General features: G+C 40.4%; 1 protein-coding gene across 1 annotated transcript in view; it reads left to right on the top strand.

Moving 5' to 3' along the window:
- CAMK4 (calcium/calmodulin dependent protein kinase IV) overlaps window positions 1-24,177 on the top strand; it is a gene marked incomplete at its 3' end in the record, with an annotated part of 146,121 nt that overhangs the window by 42,322 nt on the left and 79,622 nt on the right. Inside the window, exon 2 of the mRNA XM_084278740.1 lies at window positions 11,326-11,404. Within this exon, the coding sequence (XP_084134866.1) occupies window positions 11,326-11,404 (79 nt within the window). The remainder of the gene's footprint in view (window positions 1-11,325; window positions 11,405-24,177) is intronic.

Raw genomic sequence — 24,177 nt, 5'->3', positions numbered from 1 at the left:
CAAGGATCCTCTTTCCCCTTGGGGACAGGTGAGCCCCGTCAACAGTCATCATGCCAGGAGCTGAGTACACCATCCCTTGGTCAAAACAGCATCTAGTTCAAACTCCCTGCAATGAGCAGTGTCCTGGTTTCAGCTACGTTGGAGTTAATTTCTTTTCTAGCATCTGGTGGAATGCTGTGTCTGGGAGTCAGGATGAGAACAGTGCTGGTAACACCCTGCTGTTTCTAGTTGTTGCCAAGCAGTCAAGGACTTTTTCAGTTGCTCATATTTCCCTACTAACAAGAAGGGAGGGGATGCAACCAGGACAGGTGACCCAAACTGGCCAAAGGGGGTACTCCATGCCAATTATGTCATGCTCAACATAAAAGGGGGGGTTGGTGGGAGGAGGAGCAGGTGGCTCCAGGATGTGTGGTTTTGGGGACGGTCCAGTTTTTCGGGACGGCTTTGGGCTGCACGGCTTGAGTTGTGCAGGTTCGGTGAGAAACTGCATTGTGTATCACCAGTTTCACATATTTTGCTATAAAGTCCTGTTACCATTGTTACATCTATCTGTCTGCTATTCTAGCAAGCTATCCTTATCCCAGCCCATGAGGTTTTGATTCCTTGGTTTTGGGGTTTTTTTACCTTTCTCTTTCCTCTCCCCACCTGCCAACTTCCCCTCCCCTCACTCCCTTTTAAAGATCAAGAAACTGCATGGTGCTCGGCTCTCAGCTGGGGCAAAACCATGACAAGTAGATACATTTTAAATGATCAGGTTCCTCAGAACCCAGTCCAACCAGACTCTGATATCAGTTTCCAGGGGTAGCAGGGTTTGTGGTTTTCCAGGAAGTTCCCTGAATATATTTTGCTGGTGATAATAATTGGTAAGAGATCTCCCTGTCCTAATCTTGACCCACAAGCTTTCCCATTTGATGTTTTCCCCCTGTCTTGTTGATAGAGAAGTGATATAGCAGCTTGGTCACCACCTGGCAGCCGGCTAAGACCAACTCACCACAGCCATTCCTGTAACTCAGGAGGAAAGTGTGGTGACCTCAGCCTCCTGCACACTTTTCCCCTTGGGAGAGGTGGCACCAGGGTCAGTAGAAGGGAGTGCCCCATGGTGTCTTCCTCATGACAGTGGCATCTCAGGACTGACACAGCATCATTCTCATGTGCTTGATGAGGAAATTAAAACATATTGAGAAGGGTCAGACCTGCTTAGGTCTTTCCCATTCACCATAAGAAAAGTTTGCTCAGCAGGGAGGTTTGAGCTTCATAGTTTTGGAAGGTCAACTCAGACTTGATACCTCCCCTGTGCTTGCAGTAAATTGACATTTGGTCATCAGAGTTACTAGGACCAAAAAAGTTCTCACTCCGATGGAAAGACCAACACCCCCCACCCCATCCCCACTGATACAACCTGCAGCAGAGTACATTGCTTTAATCCTGTGGGCATTTTTTCCCAGAAATTCTGTTTTGCTCTGTTTTACCTATAGTACCAGTGTGCTCTCTGCTGACAAAATTGCAACCACTCATAAGTCTGCAGGTTATCGTTAAGATGACAGGAAAGCAGGTTTTCTGACTGTTACAAAAATACTAGAAATCCCAATTGAAAAGTGCTCCATCTAATCCAAAATCAGTTATTTTGGTGTATCTTTTTACTTAAAAAATGCAGCATCTTTGATGGAGCATATATGTAAGTAGGAGCAGAATTCACAAAACATTACCAAAAGTGCTCGTTCAGGGAGCATTCTCAAAATACTATACAGTTCTCCAAGCCCTTCTGCACTGCCTGGCTTTCAGTCTTACCTCTTATGATTACGAATGGCTGCTCTACTGGGTTTAAAATGGAAAATACAGAGTAGCTACGAAAAAAGCTGAAGTAATTCCCAATCTTCCATATATCAGAATTTTGTTTTCCTGTGGTAAGGGATCCGGGTTTGGCATTACATGTGAACTTCTTGGCAAAACCTGATTTATTTCAGAAACACCATTGCACAGTAGTTCATGATTCAGCACAACATGAACCTCCAAGGAGAAAGCTGTGTAGCTTACCAAAATGAGGGCTATGCAGCATGCATAATCCCAGAAATTATTTGGCCTAAATTAGCTGGTAAAGACTTTGGCTCTGAGCTTGGCTTAAATGTGCAGACACAAATGGCCATGAAATTTTCCCTGTCTGACTTGAAAAGGTGACTTTTTTATCTATATGGAGCAAGCTGTTAGGTGTCAACTTTGCTTAGCTTCCCTTTTGCCTCCCTTCCCTCCACCTGGAAAACCATGAGTTGTTTTGGGATGTGTGAAACTGTTTGTGCTGTTGTGTGTTGTCATTTAGTCGAAATGCTGGTTTGCCTCTGCACCTGGAGATTGTCATGAAGAGCAGTAATCAATGCTGTTGACACCTACTCGAAGTACAGATTGCTTAAACCACTTCCCAATGAAGGAATGTGTCACTGGAGAAAAAACAGTAACAGGCAGTTCTGCAGTGGTTCTGGGAGGAACTGAAGTCTCGCAATGCACCTTCAAAGATTTTTATAAGCTTTTACTCCTCAGCACTCTTTGTCCTCATATACACTCTTCGTTGAGATTGAATAAACTGTATTTGTTCTTCATTAATATCCCTCGCAGGGAAGAGGGGCATTGAGGGGAGGTGAGGAGCGGAGGAAGTGCTGCTAACGGTTTAAATGGTGCTTAAAATAAGGCACTCATATTTCCAGTGGAGCTGTGTTCACTGGATCGTTTGAGTCGTCCTCAGGCTGTGCTTGCTGCTTGGGGAGGGCGGGTGGCTGCGCAGCGCATCGCGTAGGCAGAAAACATGTGCGCAGAGCCCATGGCCGTGGCAATACACCTGAAAATGCCAGTCCAAATGGCTGGGTCTGCCCCTTGCACAGGTAATCTGCCTTGGAAAATCTGCCCCAGTCTTTCCAGACTTCAGAACTGAGGATGAAAATCTGCATCTGGATGGAAGCAGAATGACTTCACTCTTCTTCCTCCTTTTCTTCGCTCTCCCTGTTTTGTTGAACTGCTTAAACATGAGCGGCTAAGTACTTTCCTGTTCCTGGAAAGAGAAGAGCTGTCTCAAAGGAAACTCTAGTCAAAATAAAATATTCAAAATCAATTTCTACAACTATTGGACCGCAGGAACTTCATGTTGAAAAATACGCCTGACACTGTTACAAGTTGGTTTTCAGCCAACTTTCAGATGCAAGTTTTTTTCCAGGCTTGATAGGAAAGAAATTGGTTTTGCTACTGAGAACTCCCCTGCTGTTTTAGAAATACGGTTCTTATATGTAGCCTAACCCGATTTTTTTAAAGGGGCTAAAGGAGAAATAGCTAATATATTTTCTACACATTTTTCTTCCACAGTGCTGTATTAAGTGCCATGATCTTCACCTCTTATCTGCATTTAAGCACTCTCACTTGAAGCTTTGCTCAGGAAGCAACTTTCTGGAAGTTGAGTACACCAAGGAGAGCACTGTACATGTAGTAAAGCAATAACCCCTGAAATTCACTGTAGTTTGAGTTCTGCTTCCATGTTTTCAAATTAAAGCCTGAGATTATTTCTTGTTCTTTTAGTAAATCTGGGTCAACTGTATTCTTCCATTCAACGAAAGGCTGGGAAGACAGATTTGTCAAAATGCTTTAAGATAGACTGTTGCTGGTGCTTGATGTTTACCCAACAGCTAAGCAGTCTTTGAGTTGGGGAAATAGCCTAATGTTAACATGAACATTATAAAATACAGCTAATTTAATCATTAGCTGAATGCCCACTGTTGTAGAAGGCAATAGTGGCAGATGTAACAAAGTGTTTAGACTCCTTATGGACTAGAGGTCTTTTTCTACAAATTTCCAGCAGTAGTGTTGCTGCAGTCCCAGAATGAATTAGCAGCTACTGGTCCAGCCACTGCAGCAGTAGTGGCCTGGACAGCTGCATTTTAATCAGCATTTCACCAGCCAGCCTAGCCCACATCTAAAGGATTACAGTTCTGGAAATGGTTACGTGTGCCAGTTACAGGTTCAAGAATATTGTCGAGACCTACTTTGATTCCTGTTTATTAAAAAAACAGCCTTACATCTTTTGTTGGAAACATGCTTATGTAAGGCTCATTTTGTTTGTCTGCTCAGTGCAGTGAAGGTTGAATTTCAAACATCTCTTCTTGGTTTGTGTGTGTTGCCTTTGAAGGACAGCCTGAACAAGACTCAGTTGCTAAAATGTTCTTTCACCTCAAGTATTAGAAAATCAACACATCAGCTAAAAGTCACAGAATCAAAATCTGAAAGGTTATGGACTTCTTTTCTTCTCAAAATCAAACCAGACAGAGCTCTGAAATACAATGGAATTAGCTCTCCTTTCCAGGACTCTATATTTTTTTCCACCAGCCTTGCACTCCTTAAAGACTAGTTTCATTCCTTACAGAATATGGGAGTTCAGGGTTCTCTCTCCCTAGCCCATCCCTGCCCCCTAGTACAATTGTCTTGGGAGTTTTTCCATTCTCTTTATGAGAGGTGAAATAATGCAGTGGAAAGGAGGGCTGCACTTGTGCAGAACTGCCTGCAAGTCCTGCACATGCAGATGCCAATGCCTAGAAGGAACTTTTAGAGAAGATTTGAGTAACTTAAAGATTGCTTTTAAGCTCACTGTAGAAAGTAAGTTTGTTTTGATACACTTTCACATGAAATGCAAGTTGTGAGAATTTCTGAATTTACATCTGTGTGCTTTTCTGAATTAAGGAAATAGTAGTAATGCCATAGAATAAATATTTTCTAAATGTATATTTCATTTGTATGTGTGTCAGTACTTTTGTCAATATATGTTTTTTTGTTCTGTCCCATCTTTGTCTTCAAATGGCATTTGATTTTGAAGTCTAGAAATAGTAATATAATTCCTGCAAATTAATTTTGAGCTTCCAGTGTGTGTGTGTGTGTGTGTGTGTGTGTGTACAAGAAAGAGTGAAATAATAGATTCTAACTTTATGTCTCTGTACAGTGTAGAAAAATCAGTCTTTATGGAAAATAATACTGGCCTTCAATCTGCTAATGCAGTCCTGGCAGCACAGATTTCTGTGGCTCTGTATTAGGCACATTTTTCTCAGGACATTCATTCTTTCACCTCATTTCTTTGAACAATCTAGATTGTGTAATTGTTCTTTGACTGCACAAAGCACAAACTAATTTATTTTTCAAAAATCAATTCAGATTTTAAGGAATATAATCCAAATGAAATTTACAGGAGATTACATTGAGGACTGTATTTGTACTGACTTGATTCAGAATGCCGTATAAAACCCGGGATGAGTGGGCATGATATGGAGATGCTGACCTATTTTTGAAAGGATCAATTTTCCTACCTCTTGTGAAGATACTGTCAGTGACTACTTTATTATAAAGACTGCAGCTCTAGGAATTTGCCTTTCCTGCCTGCCTGTGACAAAATAAACATCTGGCTGTGTTTCATTTTGGTTTGTATTCTGATTTCAGAGGCACAGGGAGAAAAGACTTTTTCCAATCCAGCCTAAATTCTGTGTCTTTTCTTCCCTCTCTTCCAGTCCCCGCTGCAGGTCCAGCCTGATGATGCAAATTCCATTTTCTCCTTTATGTGCAAATTCTGCTCATCACCTCCACCTCCATAATGCCCCTCCCGGGCGTCCCTGCCTTCCTTCCATCTGTGCTGACACCACTATTTTTGACTGCATGTACTTGAAGTGTGACCATGCCTTTTCTTTCTATTTTGCAGCCTGGACCCCTTAGCACAGGCAAAGCACTATGGTGATGTCATCCAATATCTAAAATAGCGTAATTGTGAATTCACTAAGATCTCAGCATAATAGTAAGAAAAATATTCCAGAATACTCAACAAAGTGTATATTAGGGCATCAGAAAGTTGTGTGTGTATGTTTCTAACATCTTAAAAACCACTTTTCATATTTGTGTGGAAACAACACATATGCAGAGACCAGTCACTGACTTTAATTTCACATACTGAGTGGTTCTTGTAATACTTTAAGTTTTTCATACAGTCGTCGGATTAATGGCTGAGTGAGTATATCATGACTGAGGTGTTTGTTCTGCAGGAAAACCAGTTCTGTGTGCTAATACGGAGTTGAGCACACAGGACATCATGAGGATTGTCATGAGTTGCTGTTATTCTTGGTGTAGGCAGCATCACACTGAAGTGAGGGCTTCTATTATCCCTTACAATCCAGTAGTTAAGACACAGACATGATTTTTAGGTTTTTTGGTAAGGGCAAAACTGGGTATGAAATCCCATGTGTAGTAAAAGCATATAGCATACATAGTAAACTGGTTTGGGAATTTATTTATTTGTTCTTTAGCATGTCCACAGTTATGCACAGGCTTTCGAAAGTAATTCTTTAATGGAGTTGTTAAGCAGTGTTCCAGACAGAAACACATATGTCAGTCAAAGAGAATGACAATGTTTTCAACAATGTAGGAGTTCTAATTTTTACTATTCTCTAACTTGGCCAACTATGTATGTGCTTTTTTTCACATTGTTCCAGCCAACTTCAAATAATTTATGTTTTGAGTTAAGGCAGCCTGTTCCATGCAGAAAAAAGATCTGCAAGGAAGAAAACCACAAAACAAAAGCAACAGCTGCGTGCTCCTTTAAACCTAATTTTCTTTAAAAGTAAATAAATGAATACTTACATACAGAAATAGAGGAAATATTTCATATAAATACAGGTGTACATATATATTCAAAGATATGTATGCATTCACCAACTGGAAAGAAGGAAGAGCTGGCAGGATAATTTTTAATATGCCAACACAACAACGTGAATTATCTTGTGGTTGCACTCATCTGGAATATGTGAGACTTAATTTCTGTTTTCTAGTCTGAATTGGGAATGGGTTGCTCAACAATCACTCATTGCAATGTACTTCTGCAAGTGACTGTTAGCTACTTGAGCTTCGGGTCCTCTTGGTTTTTTCTGTTGAAACCGTTGGACTAAATATTCTCTACTGTTGATACCAACCATTGAGTATAGGTGATCTCTTTCTATAGGGATCGACATCCTTGAAAGGTGGGTCCGGGTGAACCTAATGAGATTCAACACAGCAAACTGTTGGAAGGGCTGAAAGAATCCCAGACTGGGAGAAGAGCTCCTTGAGAGTAGCCATGCTGAGAAGGACATGAGGATTCTGGTGGATGAGAAACTTAACATGAGCCAGCAGTGTGCTCCCACAGCTCAGAATGCCAATGGTATACTGGGCTCCATCAGAAGGGGAGTGTTCAGCAGGGACAGGGAGGTGATTGTCCCTCTCTACTCTGCCCTCATGAGGCCCCATCTGGAGTACTGTGTCCAGATCTGGGGCCCCCAATACAGGAAAGATGTGGAACTGTTGGAGAGGGCTCAGAGGAGGCCACAAAGATGATTAGAGGGCTGGAGCACCTCCCCTACAAAGAGAGGCTGAGGGAGCTGGGCTTGTTCAGCCTAGAGAAGAGATGGCTGCAGGGAGACCTCATTGCAGCCTCCCAGTACCTGAAGGGAGCATACAAAAAGGAGCGTAATCAACTTTTTAGAAGGGTAGACAATGGCAGGACAAGGGGGGATGGATTAAAGCTAAAGGAGGGAAGGTTTAGATTAGCTATTAGGGGGAAAGTTTTTTACAGAGGGAGTGTTGAGGTGCTGGAACAGGCTGCCCAGAGAGGTGGTGGATGCCCCGTCCCTGGAAGTGTTCAAGGCCAGGTCGAATGAGGCCCTGGGCAATTTTGTGTAGATACAGGCCTGGAGGTTGGTGGCCCTGTCTGTGGCAGAGGGTTGGAACACTATGATCCTTAGGGTCCCTTCTAATCCATGCCATTCTATGATTCTGTGATTCTATAGCGCCATTAATATTTATTATTGAGATGAAGTGGAAAACCACCGCCTGCAGAGAAAGGGACATTGAGAGGCTCACAGTTTGTCTATCTGGAAATAAATTTCATGTTGGTACAAAGTGGTATATGACCTTAAGAACATTTTGGTTTCCGTGTATTTTTGGTTTTTAACCAAATGTATCTATTAAATCATAGAATCATAGAATTGTAGGACATATTGCACAGATAGGCGTCCAGGTGGGTCTTGAGTATCTCCAGAGAAGGAGACTCCACCCCCTCCCTGGGCAGCCTGTCCCAGGGCTCTGTCACCCTCACTGGGAAAAAGTTCTTCTGCATGTTGGTGCGGAACTTCCTGTGCTCCAACTTGCAGCCATTGCCCCTTGTCCTGTCTCCACAGACCACTAAAAAGGGGCTGGCTGATTTCCCCTGCTTAAGATAATTATAAACTTTAATTAGGTCCCCCCTTAGTCTTCGCTTCTCAAGGCTGAACAGTCCCAACTTACTCAGTCTATCCTCATAGGGGAGATGTTCCAGGCCCTTAATCATCTTCGTTTAGTTGGTGCAAATTCCAGGTTCTGAGACCCCAGTTATTGGTAATCAAGGTTTGATGCTGAAAATCTTAAGGGCAAGTGGTTACAATGAGCAGCTATCTGAGCTTTTCAGTTACACGTGGACTTTTTGCAGCTGAAGCTTCCCACTGCTTTTTGGTGATGAAAACATGAAGTGCTCCAATTGTATTGTTGACCTTCCAAGACATACATACTGGGGAAGGTTGTAGGTGCTGACTCAGCATAAGGCTTACCGAACTGCAGCAGGAAACCAAAACAAGCCAAGCAAAACACACTTCTTTGCACAAGGCACTTCTGTTTGCATGTTAACATTAAGACCCATAGGTTTGGTTTTTTCCCACCTTTTTTTCTTTCCTTTCAATGGGAAGGAGCAAAGAGATCCTGTTATCCTCAAAGAGACAAGGACTAAAGTCTGTGATAGTAATGGTTTCCCGCTGTGCTTTGCACCAGGAGCGGTGTAAACAGGTTGCCATCCTGTTCTTGAGCCCCAGTGCTGGTTTCTGGCATGGAAGACGGTGTTAGTTCTTACCACAGCAGTCTCTTTCCTGTCCGGTAGGAATGTGTTTGTCAGAGCTGGGCATAGGCACATAAACCAAAGGAGTTACCTCTGAAAGCATTCCAAGTCTTGGGATATCTTGTCATCATTTTTTCCCAAATCAGGAGTCCAGGGACATGCTGGCAGAAATCTTTACAATAGGGAATAATTTCTAAACTAACCTTACTCTGTGTTTTGAACGGTGACTAACAAGCCTGACGGCAAACTGCTCATCTGGACATGTCTTTATAAATTTCTCTCTCTCCAGGCCCTCTCTCATATGCCTCTTTCCTGGATTATTCTGCCTCTCATCTGGCTTTGGGTAGAGTCAAATCAACTGTTAATGCTGGTGCCGTGCTACCCTCGCTGGTGTAGGTGTCCGTCTCATGACTAAACCAGTTCTCTTAGATCACCACAGGTGTTCTGGCAGCTAGGTTTTTACTCACATGCAAGGCAGTCTGGTAAAGCAAACACTGACAGTAGTCAATGGATTTGTATCATCAACTGCACAGCTTATCTTATCATACCCTAAGCGATTTCTAGAAGGTTTGCTGCCTACTTAGTGAGAGTATATGGAGACTAATGAATTTAATATTTATATTGCACTCTGATTATGTGAAGCAGGGTACAAGAATGTAACTTCCCCTTTAGCTTGCTGTAGTGAAATACTGGGCATATAAACCTTGCCACAGATGGTTCTTAGAATTTTATCCTTTAAGATTTTTGATTGTACTTAAAAGATGTGAGGGGTTTTTTTTGATGTGGTGTATTCTTTTCTTTTTGCTAAATACAGCCTTTTGAGAGTTGGCTAAGGAGAGGAGATGTAATTAAATTCATGTAATGATCCTGGGAGTCATTGAGGCTTGCACTACTCCCACACATTTATCAATACACTACTATGAGACACAAATCATTTTAGTATTTGAGATGAAGTGAAGATTACTTTATGTGTATTTGATGCATGCAAGCCCTCAGATGATTTAGCTGTGCAACCTTTGCCATAGCTGACCCTTGCTAATGAAGAAGTCTCTCTGGAATAAATCTTCTCAATCAAATACCAGTTCTTGTGCTCATTCATGCACTCATAAAAATACGGACATGCCTGCACAGAGCATTATCTTGTGGCTGCGCTGAGGATGGAGATGTGCAGCGCATTCATGGTGCCTTTGTACTGCAGCGCACCAAGACTAATAAACTCCATGTGACCACTTTATTCGCGTAGTCAAACATGGGTGTGCCATTCCACTTTAATAGTCAGCTGTTCGTGTCAATCTGCAGCTTGTGGTCATCTCCTATTGATGTATTGAGGTGGATTTCTTCTGGTTCAGAGACATCTGTAGTGCAATTTGGTGTGTGGTATATATGAAATCCTATCAGTGCAGAGTGGCTGTGTGCAGTTCTGCAATGTATGTTATTTGGGAAGTCATGTACAATAACTGCAGTCCCCTCTGGCTTAAAATCTGCAGGTATTTGGAAGTGCAGCATCTTAGAGTGGGTGACAAATCTCCCAAGGACAGAAGAGTCTTCCAAAAGTGCCTTAAATCCACTGTTGACATGTAGCTCTTGAGAGCATCCATTCTCATGGTGGCTGGCACTGAGTTGCTAAGAGGCATCTAAAAGTAAATGTGGTAGAATATAGAGGTTTCTTACCTCTGTTTAACTAATTCATTGAGTACAGGTCCCTTCCTTGAAGGTGACAAGTGGAGCATAGCAAGTAACCCAAGCAGCTGAACCTGCACTGTTCTGGACCTCTGGAGACTGTCTAGACCAACCTCCCACTCAGAGAAGTGCCTTCCAACCAGCAGTGCCATAATTTTATGTTATGATTACTCAGATTTATCACATTCAAGCAAGTACACCTTGAAGGCAACCAAAAGATGTAAGGCCAGTGCAGTTTCACTACGGACAAGCCCCACAGTTTCAAGTGAATAAACCAAAAAGTGCTTTTTTCTCAATCTGGTGACAAATTTGTCTGTTTGGGTATCTTTTTTGTCTCCCCATTACTGCCATTAACAGTTACGAAAAACAACCCAAACAACAGTGCAACTGTTAATGATCGCCTTAAGAAAGATAACATAGGTTGTCCCAGGTTATGATCCAGATTATGTTCCTTGCTACCCTGAGGAAGCCTGCAGAATGTTTCAAGAAGAGGTGACCAAGAGGCATCTTGAGCCCTTGCAAGTTCTGTTGACTACTTAACCACTGAAGTTCACTGTTCCAACAGAGAGCAGTGTTTTACACTGTTTTATTGGTCACATCTGTTGGGGAAAATAAGGTACTTTTTCCCAAACTGGGAAGAGTAGAAAATGCAGTTTCAGCTAGGTAGCTCTGTTTATTGACATATTCAAAGAGGCGTATGTACAACTATTCTTTTTTTTTCCTTTTTTTTTTTTTTAATTTAGTGGGGCTACATCCATTGTCTACAGATGCAGGCAGAAAGGGACCCAGAAACCTTACGCCGTCAAAATGTTGAAGAAGACAGTAAGTTGTTATATTTTGCTTTGCTTTGCTTTGGGATATGGTTGGGATTGTCTCTGTGGGGTTTTTTTGGGTGCAGTTTCTTTGTGTGGGGTATGTGGGCTGGATTAAGGACTCCATGAAGCCTGTATTTTCTCCTCATCATTAAAATAGCTTTTAGAAGTAACAGTGCTCTGTTGGGAATGCCTTATCCACATAAATCTTGTTTGTACCTTCGTCTGGTGTTGTCTGTATAGATAAGAGTTGGGCAAACTTTTTAGACAAAAATTTCTTTTCCTTCCACTATGAAGAAGAAGCGGGTTCTGAATCACTTAAATTCTCTATGGTTTCATTTTGCTTTAGCACATTGTTTGGCTCAAAAATATTATATGATCTGTCTTTTTCAGAAAGTGATTAAAACACCAATTCAAACTCAAGTAAAATTAAATATTTCGTAGAGGTTCTTTCCCCCTATAAAATCTCAGGAGAACAAGTTGAGACATCACTTATTTTTAGAGCTTCATATATGTCACACTTCTACCACAGATTTTTTTGTGTGTGTTACAAAGTAGACGGTGGAAAGCATGAAGAGAGACTGGAGAGGAGAGGCTAGTAATGGATTGGGAGACTTTGAGCAGAAAGAGCGTGGGTGATAGGGTAAAGCAGTTCTCAGGAGGGGAAGAGAAATTTGAGAGGAAGCAAGCAAGCTGTGAGGCATGGACATGATCTTTATTCATGAGCAGTTTTGATTCAGTTTATTCCAGTGTTAAATCATCCATTATTCCATAAAGATCAGGAACGTTCACATGTAGCAATGTAATGATGGGTGGGTAGGCGTAAACATGTCTAAATGCTGAATTAACTGGTGGTCTCTGTGCAAGACATAATGAGTGGGTTCCACATGAGTAAAATGTTGGCATTAATTTGTCATGTTTGAAAGTAAGCCAAAGTTTAAACTGGCACAGAAATTTAGTTGTGTGTGCTGCTATTGAATTTGTATCTGGTACATTTGAGGAAGCAGAGCATAAGTGAAGGACTTGCATTGCTGCAGTCTATGCTCAGTCTTCCCTATGGAAATGCAGAGAACTTAATTTTTAAGTTTTGCATCAGTTATTTATGCCGATGATTCCCATAATATGTTAGGAAAATACTTTCTTATAATTCTAACTCTGAAATGCCCTAGGAAGAATGATACTACTTAAAAATATTTCTTTGCCTTTTTTTTTCCCTTGCCCTCTGTGCAGTTTCATACATATTCACAATGGCCACATTAATACTAGGGCCATCTATTTGTCTCATAAACTATTCAGTTTAGTCTTTTTGTGGACTTTGTGTAGCACAGATTTTTTTTTTTTTAATGTAGGAAAAATGGCAAAAAAAGACTGTAGTTATGTAAGGTGTTTGCGCAGCGGCAATAGCGTGACTTGATTATACTAGCAGTGTGGTCAGGCAGTTCACACAAGCAAGTTGTTCCCAGTGCAACTGATGCACTTTGTGATGTTTTGTTCTGTTACACCTCCAAGTGATACTATTACACCACTGAGCTTGTTTGTATGATTGAGAACATGGGAGGCAATACTGTAATGATGTGCCACTGCTCGTGCCTGCGTGCAATGAGCTACTGTAGCTCCATTCCAATTTGGACACGTAATTATTATCACAGAGACAGAACTAACTGTGTGCTACAGTGCTCCCGCAGCGGGAGGCCTGATCTTTGCTCACAGTAGCTCAGTGTAAAAATAACCGAGTGTGGGCCAGATCATACACTGAAATGTTGATCAGCCTAAGTTTCCTGATGGCTTTTTTTAAAGCAGTTTGAAAAAACAGATGGCAGTTCAATAGTGGAGGAAAAGTGATAGGACAAGAAAGAGGAAGCGCCTGTGACTGCTTTTGATGCACGGTCCCATTTCTTCAGTTCCTTAAGTGCACATAAGGGAGCTCTGAAGAGCACAGGAAATTAGAATGATAAGGCAAAGGAGCGTGGTGAAAGAGAAATACTTTGATTTTTCTGTTCAATCTGACTTTAAACTCTGCACAAACAAGACTAACTTGCCAAGGAAGAGTGACTGAAAAAACAGGGTGAGGGTCTGAGAGAAAGCGGCCCAGCTTACTCTGGAAATCGTGACAAGTGATGTGGGCTAGGAGCCTGTTGGCTGACTGGCAGCTCCAGGTTTGCGAATACTATTCACCATGGAACTGTAATTTGAAGTAAAGCATCAGAAATTACTTACTTTGTCCCTTGGCAATAGCTCAGATCAGAAACAAATGACCCTTATGGATTGAAGTAGTGTGCTACGAACAAGCAGCAAGAAACATAAAATGCCTATCAGTGTAAAGATTAATTTTTCATTTTGCCTGATATACATTTTCACTGAAAAGTAAATAAAATTTTTGGGCAAGAAATATCAGCCAGTTCTGAGAATATGCACCTGTGGAAAGATGAGAGTTCTTAGGAATTTCAGTAATAAATGTTTCTTCACCACCTAGCTTAATTAAATCAAATTGTTAGATCATTTACTCGGTTACATTAATTTTTTCTCATGGCTAGTGAAGTCAACAAAGAGAAACAGGGGAAAAGATGTTTGTACAAACATATTTTTGTCAGTAAAATCAAGTAGTATTTGTGGAATATTTTGTTTCAATTTGGAGGTTTAATTGTTTCTAACCAGGAACTTAAATTTTTTACAGTTCCCAAAGGGGAGAAAGAAAGGGGGTTTTTGCTGGTTCAAAACTAGTGAAATAGAATGTTTCAGTTCCCTGATTTGTCATGTATTTGTCAAATTCAGCCCAGGCTTAGGAGTAATTTTGAATCTTCTAAGTCACACCATTTGATGAATAAAATTTAGTTCAAAGAGCACTTCTAGTTCTTACTCCTGACTGTCAAAGTTAGGAAACTCACAGGCAAAATTAGGACCATAACTTCAAGAACAGCTGAAAGACAACTGCTAGAAGGACTAAAAAGGCCCAAGGAAAAAGTGATATATGTATTACTGGGAAGAAAACCTCTCAGATAATGTATAAGAAATTAGATTTTTTTTTATTGTTTGTAACAGATGCAAAAAGAAATATGTACATAACACAGTATCTATGGGACAGGCAAAAACAGACATCATAAGTTATTGCCTTCGATTTGATCATCCAACATTTGCTCAGTTCCTGAGCATAATTGAAATGTAGGATTGTATTATATACTCATCATTTGATTTTCGCTATGTTTGGCAGATGTCTTAAATTCCATGCAGGTGATACATATAAAGGATTGACTTATATAATTTCTTTGTGAGGAAATCCATTTCATGAAGCAAGAAAGAAGCAAAAGCAGATCATACAGCACTTCCGCAAAACTCACCAAATGAGCCAACTGCAGCCACGAATTTATGCAACTGCAAATACAGTTTGCTTTTCACTATGCAATTCACTTCTGCTTTATGACTTAGTGCTAAGAAAAATTAAGTATCTTTAGGTTGCACTTTACAAGTACAATTGTTTCTTCTCTAAGGCAAGTCTTAAAAATTGAGATTCACAACCAGTTGTCCTGGAGCAGTTGTGTCATACAACGCATAGCACATGGATCACAATGGAAGAACACAGGATTCTTGAATGGAACAAATATACTTATTTGCTATTTATAAAATGAAATCCTTCATCTGCAGACATTTTCCTCCTTTTGATGTGTTTTGAGAAAGCTGGGGAACATATAAACCGGAGCCAATCTGGAGATTGCCTCATATTCTGGGCAGGTAAATGCCTTCCAAGAAATTAGATGCACCTTTGCCTCAAATTTCCTACCTGAATCTGGGCAAGTTGCTTTAAAAATATTAATGAGTGAAGAGAACAGATGGCTTCTGTTCTGTGGTTTCTAAATTGAGACACAAAGTGCCTGCCTACACTATAGGTCTACCAAGTGCTGACAACTTAACTGAAATAATTTGGGTGCTGCCATTACAGTAAAGCAGCACGGTCCAGGGAAAGGGAGAAGGGGATGCTCAGCTGAGTTGGCTGGAGCCTGTGTCCTGTTGTGTTCCCATTTCAGCCTCTGCCACTTGTCAGGGTGTTTGTTTTGGTTTCAAATTTCTCATCCGTAGAATTTCTATAATACTCGTTTGGCTTGCTTCTCAACAATACTTTGAAGGATGGCCCGGTTATTATTCCTAGGTTTTAATTGATAGGTACTATCCTCTAAGAGCGTATATGGCTTATGAAATACTAGCCCCTCTGTGTCTCAGGCAATGAGGTATGCAAGTACAAAGACTACTTTGGAGAATTCTCATTCTGATTTAATGTTTTTTCACATGTGGGCGTTCCCCCTCACCGGGTTTGTGATGCTTAACTAATACTTCCCCAGAACTTTAATTAAAACCAGTATTTATGAAGCTGCATTCTTCCTGAAGATTCGTTGATGTCCAAAATCAGGCAAGTCCTCTAGGCATGTGAAACTTATTCTCAGATCAGAAATGGAGCAGGAGTTTTCAGGCAACACATGCTAGAAATAGTTGTGCTGGGATTAGTCTAGTTGTACTGATCAGTTAGGCAATTTGAGAACAACAAATAGTTTATGTCTGTGGAGTGCAGAGGAAATGTGTGAGCAAATGTAAAGCTACCAAGCTTCCCTCCTGGATAAGTGCAGTCAGGTATCTGGAGATAGGGTCTGAAGGAGATTATAATGGTCTATAAAGGCATGTATAAAAAGTCTCAACTGAATTCAGGTTTGCATGTGTATAAACATGTATGTGTCCATATATATGTGTGTGTGTATTATATATAATATACACACTTATACAAAAACAACCTACATCATACAGTATATATATGATAAGCTATACATATTCCCAGGTGTACAGGGAATCTATTTGGCTGGATTTCTCATTTTGTGTTGCAGTGAATTGGTGGTATTAAGTGGCCATCAAGAGGCTCATGTAAACATTTGGTCTGTTTTCCTGGAGGTGTTCTGCTTTTGGTTATACCTTCCTAGTTGATTGAGAAAGTGAGTGCCGTAGGTGTTTACTTTGGAAAGGAGCAGTAGGGACTGTGTCTCACACTTGGAGATAGTCAGTTAGTAAATAGGCCTTTTATTGACTTTTGGGGAAAACTCTGCATGTGTTTAGCTATAAAGTGAAAATTTACATTTGCATGTGGCTTTATGGGATTTACAATTGGAGTACCTTCTGCCTCCATATGCCTCTTTCTCTGTAGGCTTTATAATGAGATTACATACATATTTCTGTATCTGTCTATATATCTATATATATACACATAGATAGCTCCCATGGAGCCATAATTGTCAGTACACTTACTGTACTAACATATGAGAGTGATGAGGCTTAGTGGACACATCTCATCCACAGAAAAGGAGAGACACTAACATAATACTCCAATTTGTCTGAAGTGCTATGACAGTATTCTTTTTTCCTCCAGATTGCAAATGTTTGGAATATATTCACACATATATATATATAAAAGGAAAACTTTGGCCTTAAATATACATATATATGTATATATATATATATATACTTTGGCCAAAGTTTTCCTCACAAATCCAGTATTAATTAATGCATCATATTACTCTGTAATTTAATTTTTAGATTTTTCTAAAAGGAAAAAGAATAGTGTCGTATGTAACTCAGTCAACTGTGTATCAGTCCTCACCATTAAAAAAGCGTATTTTTGCCAACTAGCTCACACATTTCCTTCTTTTATTCATTCATCACCACACCCCCCTCCATCCCCCTGCCCCCCCATGATATTGCTTGGCAATTATTGGGAAATGGTAATTTTTTAATTACCACTCCATCTGCAGTACTAGCTATTATATATGTAGATTACTTTATTTTTCCCGGCGTGCTCATTTTTAGTCATCCATGTCATCATTTCATTCATGTACAGTTCACACTGCTATGTTTCTTCTGAAAGATGAATAAGATATTTCAGTCAGAATAATCTGAATAAAGAAATAAGGCAGTAAGACTTTGAGTTTCCACTGCTTATATCCGGTTTTCCCTCATACATTAGGGAAACTGGTTTCCTCAGTCTGACTCAGCACTTTCTAAAAGTGCTTCTAAGCAAAGGTTAAGTTCATCAAATGCATAGTATCTAATGAATAAGAAAGATCATTTTCCATAAGTGCCCCATGAAAGACAAGAGATCTGAAAGGGGGGGTTTTCTGCAGTGAGATACCAACAGGTTTTTGGTTTAGAAGCTATGGAATCAGACACCAGTTAGTGAAAGTGGAAATTTTGCTGGAAAATAATATGGTGTTGTAGTCCTTGGAAAGCAAAAAGTGGGTTTTGTCAGCGTTGACAGGACATCCTTCAGAATAGGAAAAAAATCCCATTCTGCAATTGAAAAAAGCTTGTCCTACATACTTAAAGTCATTTAACATGTCATCTGCATTGTATTGTATTGTATTATATCATACTGTAATGCAGGTGATGTGTAAGAATCACTTAACACAGAGCAGTATTTTTTACCTGTTGCCATTTAGATTCAATAGCTGTGCTGTTCCTAAGTTCCTTACTGTGCCTACTGTTCCTTAAGATTTCAAGAACAGAGAATACATATTGTGTCTCTTTTTCTCCTTGCTGTACTTAATTTACAGGTAATTAGTTAACAATTCTGGTATTCACAGCTTATTTTTCAGAAATACAAATATTAGCTAATAAAAAGATGAATATATAAAGCTCAGTTCATTGCTATGCAGTTTAAGGAAACTCAACCTACTGCATACATTGCGTTGTTGAACAAGTAGTCTTGAGAAACTAAATAATATCACTTAGATTATTAACTCACTTTAAAAAAATGAACAAATGACACGCATTTAGCTTTGAATAACTTAACAGGTACTTTTGTGAAACACTCTGAGCTGCACATCTTTTTCCACCAAGTCACCCATGCACTTTTTGCTCCCTTCCTGCCTGCAGTGATTCATCTTCTCCATGGCTTCAAGGAAGTCTAAAGGAGCTTTGTGTGTCCAGTGTCCACATAAATGTAAAAGCAAGACAGGGAATAGAGTTGAAGTGTGGAATAGGGTTGAAGTGTGCCACTGTGTAAGGCTACATTTAACGTAAAAAGCAAAGACGCAACCTTGCAAAAGGGCTGAACAGAGGTGTGGAGGTAAATATTAGCCTATCCTGAGATTATAGTACTTCTTTTTAGAAACCCTTCATTATTTACAGCCTGTTAAAGAAATCTGGAGATATGCCTTTGATGGAGCTGTACTGCAGGAATGACAGGGCTTCTGCAGAGACGGGTGGTTTGTGAGGCTTGTCTTGGGAATCTACAAGTCTTCTTCCACTGCATTGAAGGAAGTTGTTGTTTTCAAGGAGTGTATACTGTGATCCTGTCATTACAGATGTGGCAGTTACTCGTTTTGGGGGAGAGAAATCGAGCTGCTTTTATGCTGTCAAGCATAGAATTAAGGGCAAATTGGCTGCATGCAGAAACACACACACACACAAAAGAGGGCAAAAGATGAGAAACCACAGAGTTTTATGGGCAGATCAGCTGTTGGAATAAAACAGGAACAGTATATGACTTAAAAAATCCTGGATTTATTCCTCTGACCTAAAGTGGAGTTCTCTGTGGCCCTTCAGAGAGGCAAATATAACCGAGGCAAGAAGGAGGATTTATTTTACCAAGAACTCCATAATTGGCATGTATTCACTTGGTAAACTGATTACGCTCTTGTATTTCAAGAAAAAAAATATCTTCTTTAGCTGAGGTCATCTCCTTTTGTGTTATGTGCTTTTAGAGAAAGGCAGACCACATGTAGGGAGGGATGGAAAAGCCAGTAGGTCTAGGGAAGTAATTGTGCCCCTGTAGTCAGCATTGGTGAGGGCACACCTTGAGTACTGTGTGCAGTTCTGGGGTCCTCACCATAAGAAGGACACTGAGGTCCTTGAGCGACTGCAGAGAAGGGCAACCAGGCTGGTGAAGGGGCTGGAGGGCAAATCATATGAGGCACAGCTGAGGGAGCTGGGGCTGTTTAGCCTAGAGAAGAGGAGGCTGAGGGGAGACCTTATCACCACGTACAACTACCTGAAAGGAGGTTGTAGGGAGGTGGGCGATGGTCTCTTCAACCACGTGACAGGAGATAGGACAAGGGGAAATGGCACAAAGCTGTGCCAGGGCAGGGTCAGATTAGATGTTAGAAAAAAAATTTTACTGAAAGAGTTGTCAGGGCCTGGAACAGGCTGCCCAGGGATGTGTTTGAGACACCTTCCCTGGGTGTGTTTAAAAAAAGGGTAGATGAGGTACTTAGGGATATGGTTTAGCTTAGGATGGGAATGGTTGGACTTGATGATCTTAAAGGTCTTCTCCAACCTTGTGATTCTGTGAAGGGTGTGTCTTCTTTGCTCCAGCCTTTCCCCCTGGTCTTTGGGACCTGGGATTCCTGAAGAAGGCCAGTCTTGCTCGTAAAGGTTGAGGTAAAGAAGGCATTCAGTACCTCAGCCTTTTCCGTGTCCTGTATCACAAGGTCTCCTGTCTGCCATCAAGCAAAGGGACCACATTTTCCCTAGTTGCAATGGGGACCTCAAAAAAATACTCACCCCTGAGTACTTAGATCTCATAAAAACCTGAATTAGCTACAGATTTGACCTGCAGTACCACAAGAGGCTATGGTGTCTTCATGGTTTGCTATTTTATTTTATTTTTTTACACTTAAGTAACAAAATTGAACCTCAAATCAACCTTTATGCACCAAAGATGTTTCTTAGGTCTGATTCTGTGTGACTTGCCAAATTTGCATGTGAATTCAGTGGCCATGAAGGGAGATGTAGGCGAGCTTCCTGAAATACAGCTATTCACCCATTCTGATTCAAGCTGACATAGTTTACAATTACCTCCTTTCAGAATCTCCTCTATTTACGCCTAAATTGTACGAAGGTTCAGGAAATAGAGGATCAAATATGGAAGGCACTCTGTGGCTCTTGTACACAGAATTTTCAGGCTGGGTGATTTGTTGGTGAGGTGAGAAGTCACTGTACGTCCCTCCTTCTCTCAGCCTGCTCAGTCACTTGTCCTTCTTTTTCTAGTACGGCTCATAGGTCCTGGCAGAGGAGGCAAGTTAGCGTGCTGTCATTAACTTAGTTGACACATCCTCCATAGGGGTTGGAGAGATGTAGGGAGAAAACCAGTCCTGTAAACTCTAATATTGTTTGTTGACACACAGCACTAATGACAAACTCATCTCTGTTCGTAATCTATAGAGTGAACCCACTGAATCAGTTGAGGGCCTTGCTTTCACGTCTGCCTGCCTCTCTCAACTATCTCAGTTGTGTCTATAAGTTTCTCTGTGTCCTCTTCCAACTGTATGCCCAAAAAGCTTCTGCAAGGCATTCCTTCCTTGCTTTCCTGTGAGGATTTATTGGCTTTCTCTGTTACTCAGACTATAAAGTATATAACCTGTAAATTTTAAGCAGGTTTGAGGGCACAGGATCAATTGTATGGTTGCTGTAAATATATAGCTTCTGTATACTGTCAAGCAACCCTAAAGTGACTTGAAGACCCCTCATTGTCAGTGTTTGGACCTGACCTACCAGAAGAATTGTCTAGCATCAGGAGGTTACGAGTCTTCTAGTATGGGTGTCATTTAAGCAGCAGCTTCGGAGATTCAGGGTGGTTCATCAAAGGAGTTGTCAAAATTTCAACCTACCTGAGATATTTTGAACAAAATAGTCTCATTTGGTCACCAGACTCACAACTAGGCCTTCCTCAGTCATCATAAATTTTCTTGCTTAGATAATGGAATGGTACACAATAGATTCAGTTGTCACGTTTTAAGCCCAGCCAGCAGCTCAGCCCCATGCAGCTGCTTGCTCAATGCCTGCAGTGGGATGGGGGAGAGAATCAGAAGGGTAACACAGAGAGAACTTGTAGGCTGAAATAAAGACAGTTTTATAGATAAATGCACAAGCAAACCAAGAATTCATTCACCCCTTCCCACGGGCAGGCAGGGGTTCAGCCCTCTCCAGGACAGCAGGGCTCCATCATGCATAAAGGTGACATGCGAAGATGAACTTTGTAACTCTGAATGTCCCCCTTCCTTCTTCCCCCAGCTTTATATGCTGAACATGACACCATACAGTATGGAATATCCCCATGGTCTATTGTGGTCAGCTGTCTTGCCTGTATCCTTTTCCACCTCCTTGTGCACCTACGCCCTGGAGCAGCCTGAGAAGCAGAAAAGGCCTTGACGCTGCATAAGCAGTGCTCAGACATAGCTAACATATCCCTGATTTATGAACCCTGTTTTCAGCACAAATCCAGAATACAGCCCCATGCCAGCTACTGTGAAGGAAATTAACTTAATTCCAGCCAAAGCTGGTACATGGATCACGTGTAATAATTTGCTATCTGTGGCAGAGATTACAATTTTAATGGTAGCCCATCAAACCCTCATTGGGCAACAGTGAAGATTCACGTGGATATGTAAAGTGTCATTCACAGAGGGATGGGTATGCTAGTTTACTATTTACATGCAATTTCTTAAATTGCAGCAGGCATTGCACTTGGCTAATAATATAAGTAGACATACCATATTCCAGATCTTTATCATGCGGCTGAGGACTGCAAAGAAATTCAAATAGCTTTAAGATAAAATGTTGTACAGGATGATAGGAAATGCCCTGTCACCTAATAGCTCTCAATTTCTAAGGGACTCCTGTTAATATGGCAATTTATTTATTCAGAGGGATGGTGTGAATGTGAATCATTTGACAGAATGCCAGATGTCTAAAACTAGTTATATCTCTTAGAATAAAAGCTGGGTTAATAGATTTTTACTCAGAAGAGAGGAATTTTTTTATAGCTGACTGAATAAGTGAAAAGCAAGAATGGGCAAGAAAATGGCAAGTACAATTTTCTAAACAATCCTATAAATGTGACTGTTTTGAACTAAGAAAAAGTACTTAACTTTTGATTTACACATTGTTCTTGCATTATAAAAGTGTTCTTCCCCACCCAGCTTTGGGAACAGAAGCAATGACAGTAACACACTATAAATAGAGAATAGATGAAATGAGCAGTTCCTGAATATCTAATAGCCTGAAATTTGTTTGCATAAACCATTCAACAATTATAAAACATATTTGTAGAAATCTGTGTATAAATGACTCAGGAACAGAAATAACAACCAAATTAGTCAGATAGTTAGATCACAGCATATAATAAGGCCTGTTCTAATGAACTTATAACTTGTTTTGAACTCAGACATAAATTCTATCGCAAATCACCAGTGTTGTGCAAGCTGAAAGTGTCTCTGGACCCATTCTTCACCCCTTGCTGATGGGGGCAAGTTAACATGGGTGAGCAATAGAGGCCATTCACAAAGGCATCTTTAGGGAATATTACCTGCATCGAGTCAGCTTTACCATTAGAATTGTACATTGCAAAATGCAGGACCTGTTAACCAGATATGTCTGCACGTGATTGACTGTGTTGAATTTTATACAATCCTACAAATACTCTCCATCTAATCGTTTGTCTGTAAATGTACTGTGCTTTCTGACAAACAGAAAGGTTGCTGCTTTGATGGAAAGATTTACATTTAACGGATTAACAGTACTATCATGTACAGGTAGTGCGAATCTCTTTCATTTTTTAAAAGCATATTTTTGTACAAACCAAACTACTCTGTATTTGCACCTGGCAGGACAAGTGCAAGCACATTTATCTAACAGTTCCATGCAAGCATGATCAGCCTGAAGAACATGCATCACTTAAAGAATTATAGCTACATATTGGAATTGTGGACATGTGCCTAAAGATAGAAAATAGTTGCTCTGATAATGAATAGTCTCTCTACTTTGCATTAATAATAAATTTACTTATGGATGCTCAAAAAACCCCCCCAACTTTTCAGTAACCTACAGAGAGAAAACTCCCTGCTGAGTTTATAGAAGATACTGCAGGGCGGTGCAATTACTACTGTGCTTTATTGTATTATTTGATGTGTTCTTCAGGGACCTCATGTTCAGCTTGAATAAAGATAGAGCCAGAATAGTCTGCCAAGCTTAAAATACAAAAGATGATTTTGTACCATTTTATTTTTCTTAAAAAAGATAATATTAGTCCATTAGGAGTACAAAGGTTGCTCCTGTACAAAGAGAAAGCCGCTAACTTGCTGAGAAGGTCAAGCAGTGCCCCAGCAAGAACAGCCCTTAAAACATAGGATGAATTCTTTACTTGAGAAGATCTTATTTTCATTCAAAGAAAAAGGTCAGGCAAAGAACTGAATCACCTGAAGCCAGTTTTAAATGAATGCCCCACTTGGAACAAAGAAGTATCCTTTTGTTCAGAAGGGTCAGCTTTTTTAAATTCTGCTGTTACTCGCTGTCCACTGCCATGATGTTTACCAAATTACACTAGAGTAACTCAGAGGGGTGAACTGGATCACATAAAAACCAGCTGTTTTCATTTGTTCTGGGATTCTTCTGTCATGGCACTTTTTGTGTCCCTCAAGATTATTACTTGTGAAGACTGACATCCACATCTGTTACTGATACATAAACCAGCTCAGATGCTTGTTTCCAGTGGTACTTCACAGCTTTATACAGATGAAAATGCATGTTTAACAGTCTTCTTTGGAGTCTTTTAATCTTGAAGTCTAGTCTGAAAGACATTTTGAGAAGATACTCTGTGTGTGAGCTGGGCAGAAGCAGGAATTTCTGTTACACAGAACATTCTGAAATTAAACCCAGAACCTAAAACAGTGCAACTGCTTTGAATCTTCTTCCTGTGAGGATTTATTTAAATTTAAGATTAAAACTCAAGGCAATTTATTTTTTTTTCTTGAAACC

Source organism: Gallinula chloropus (assembly GCF_964237585.1).
Source record: "Gallinula chloropus genome assembly, chromosome: Z".
Classification (NCBI taxonomy): Eukaryota; Metazoa; Chordata; class Aves; order Gruiformes; family Rallidae; genus Gallinula; species Gallinula chloropus.
The sequence above is the reverse complement of the archived record's forward strand: the minus strand, read 5'-3'. Positions and strand labels throughout refer to the sequence as shown.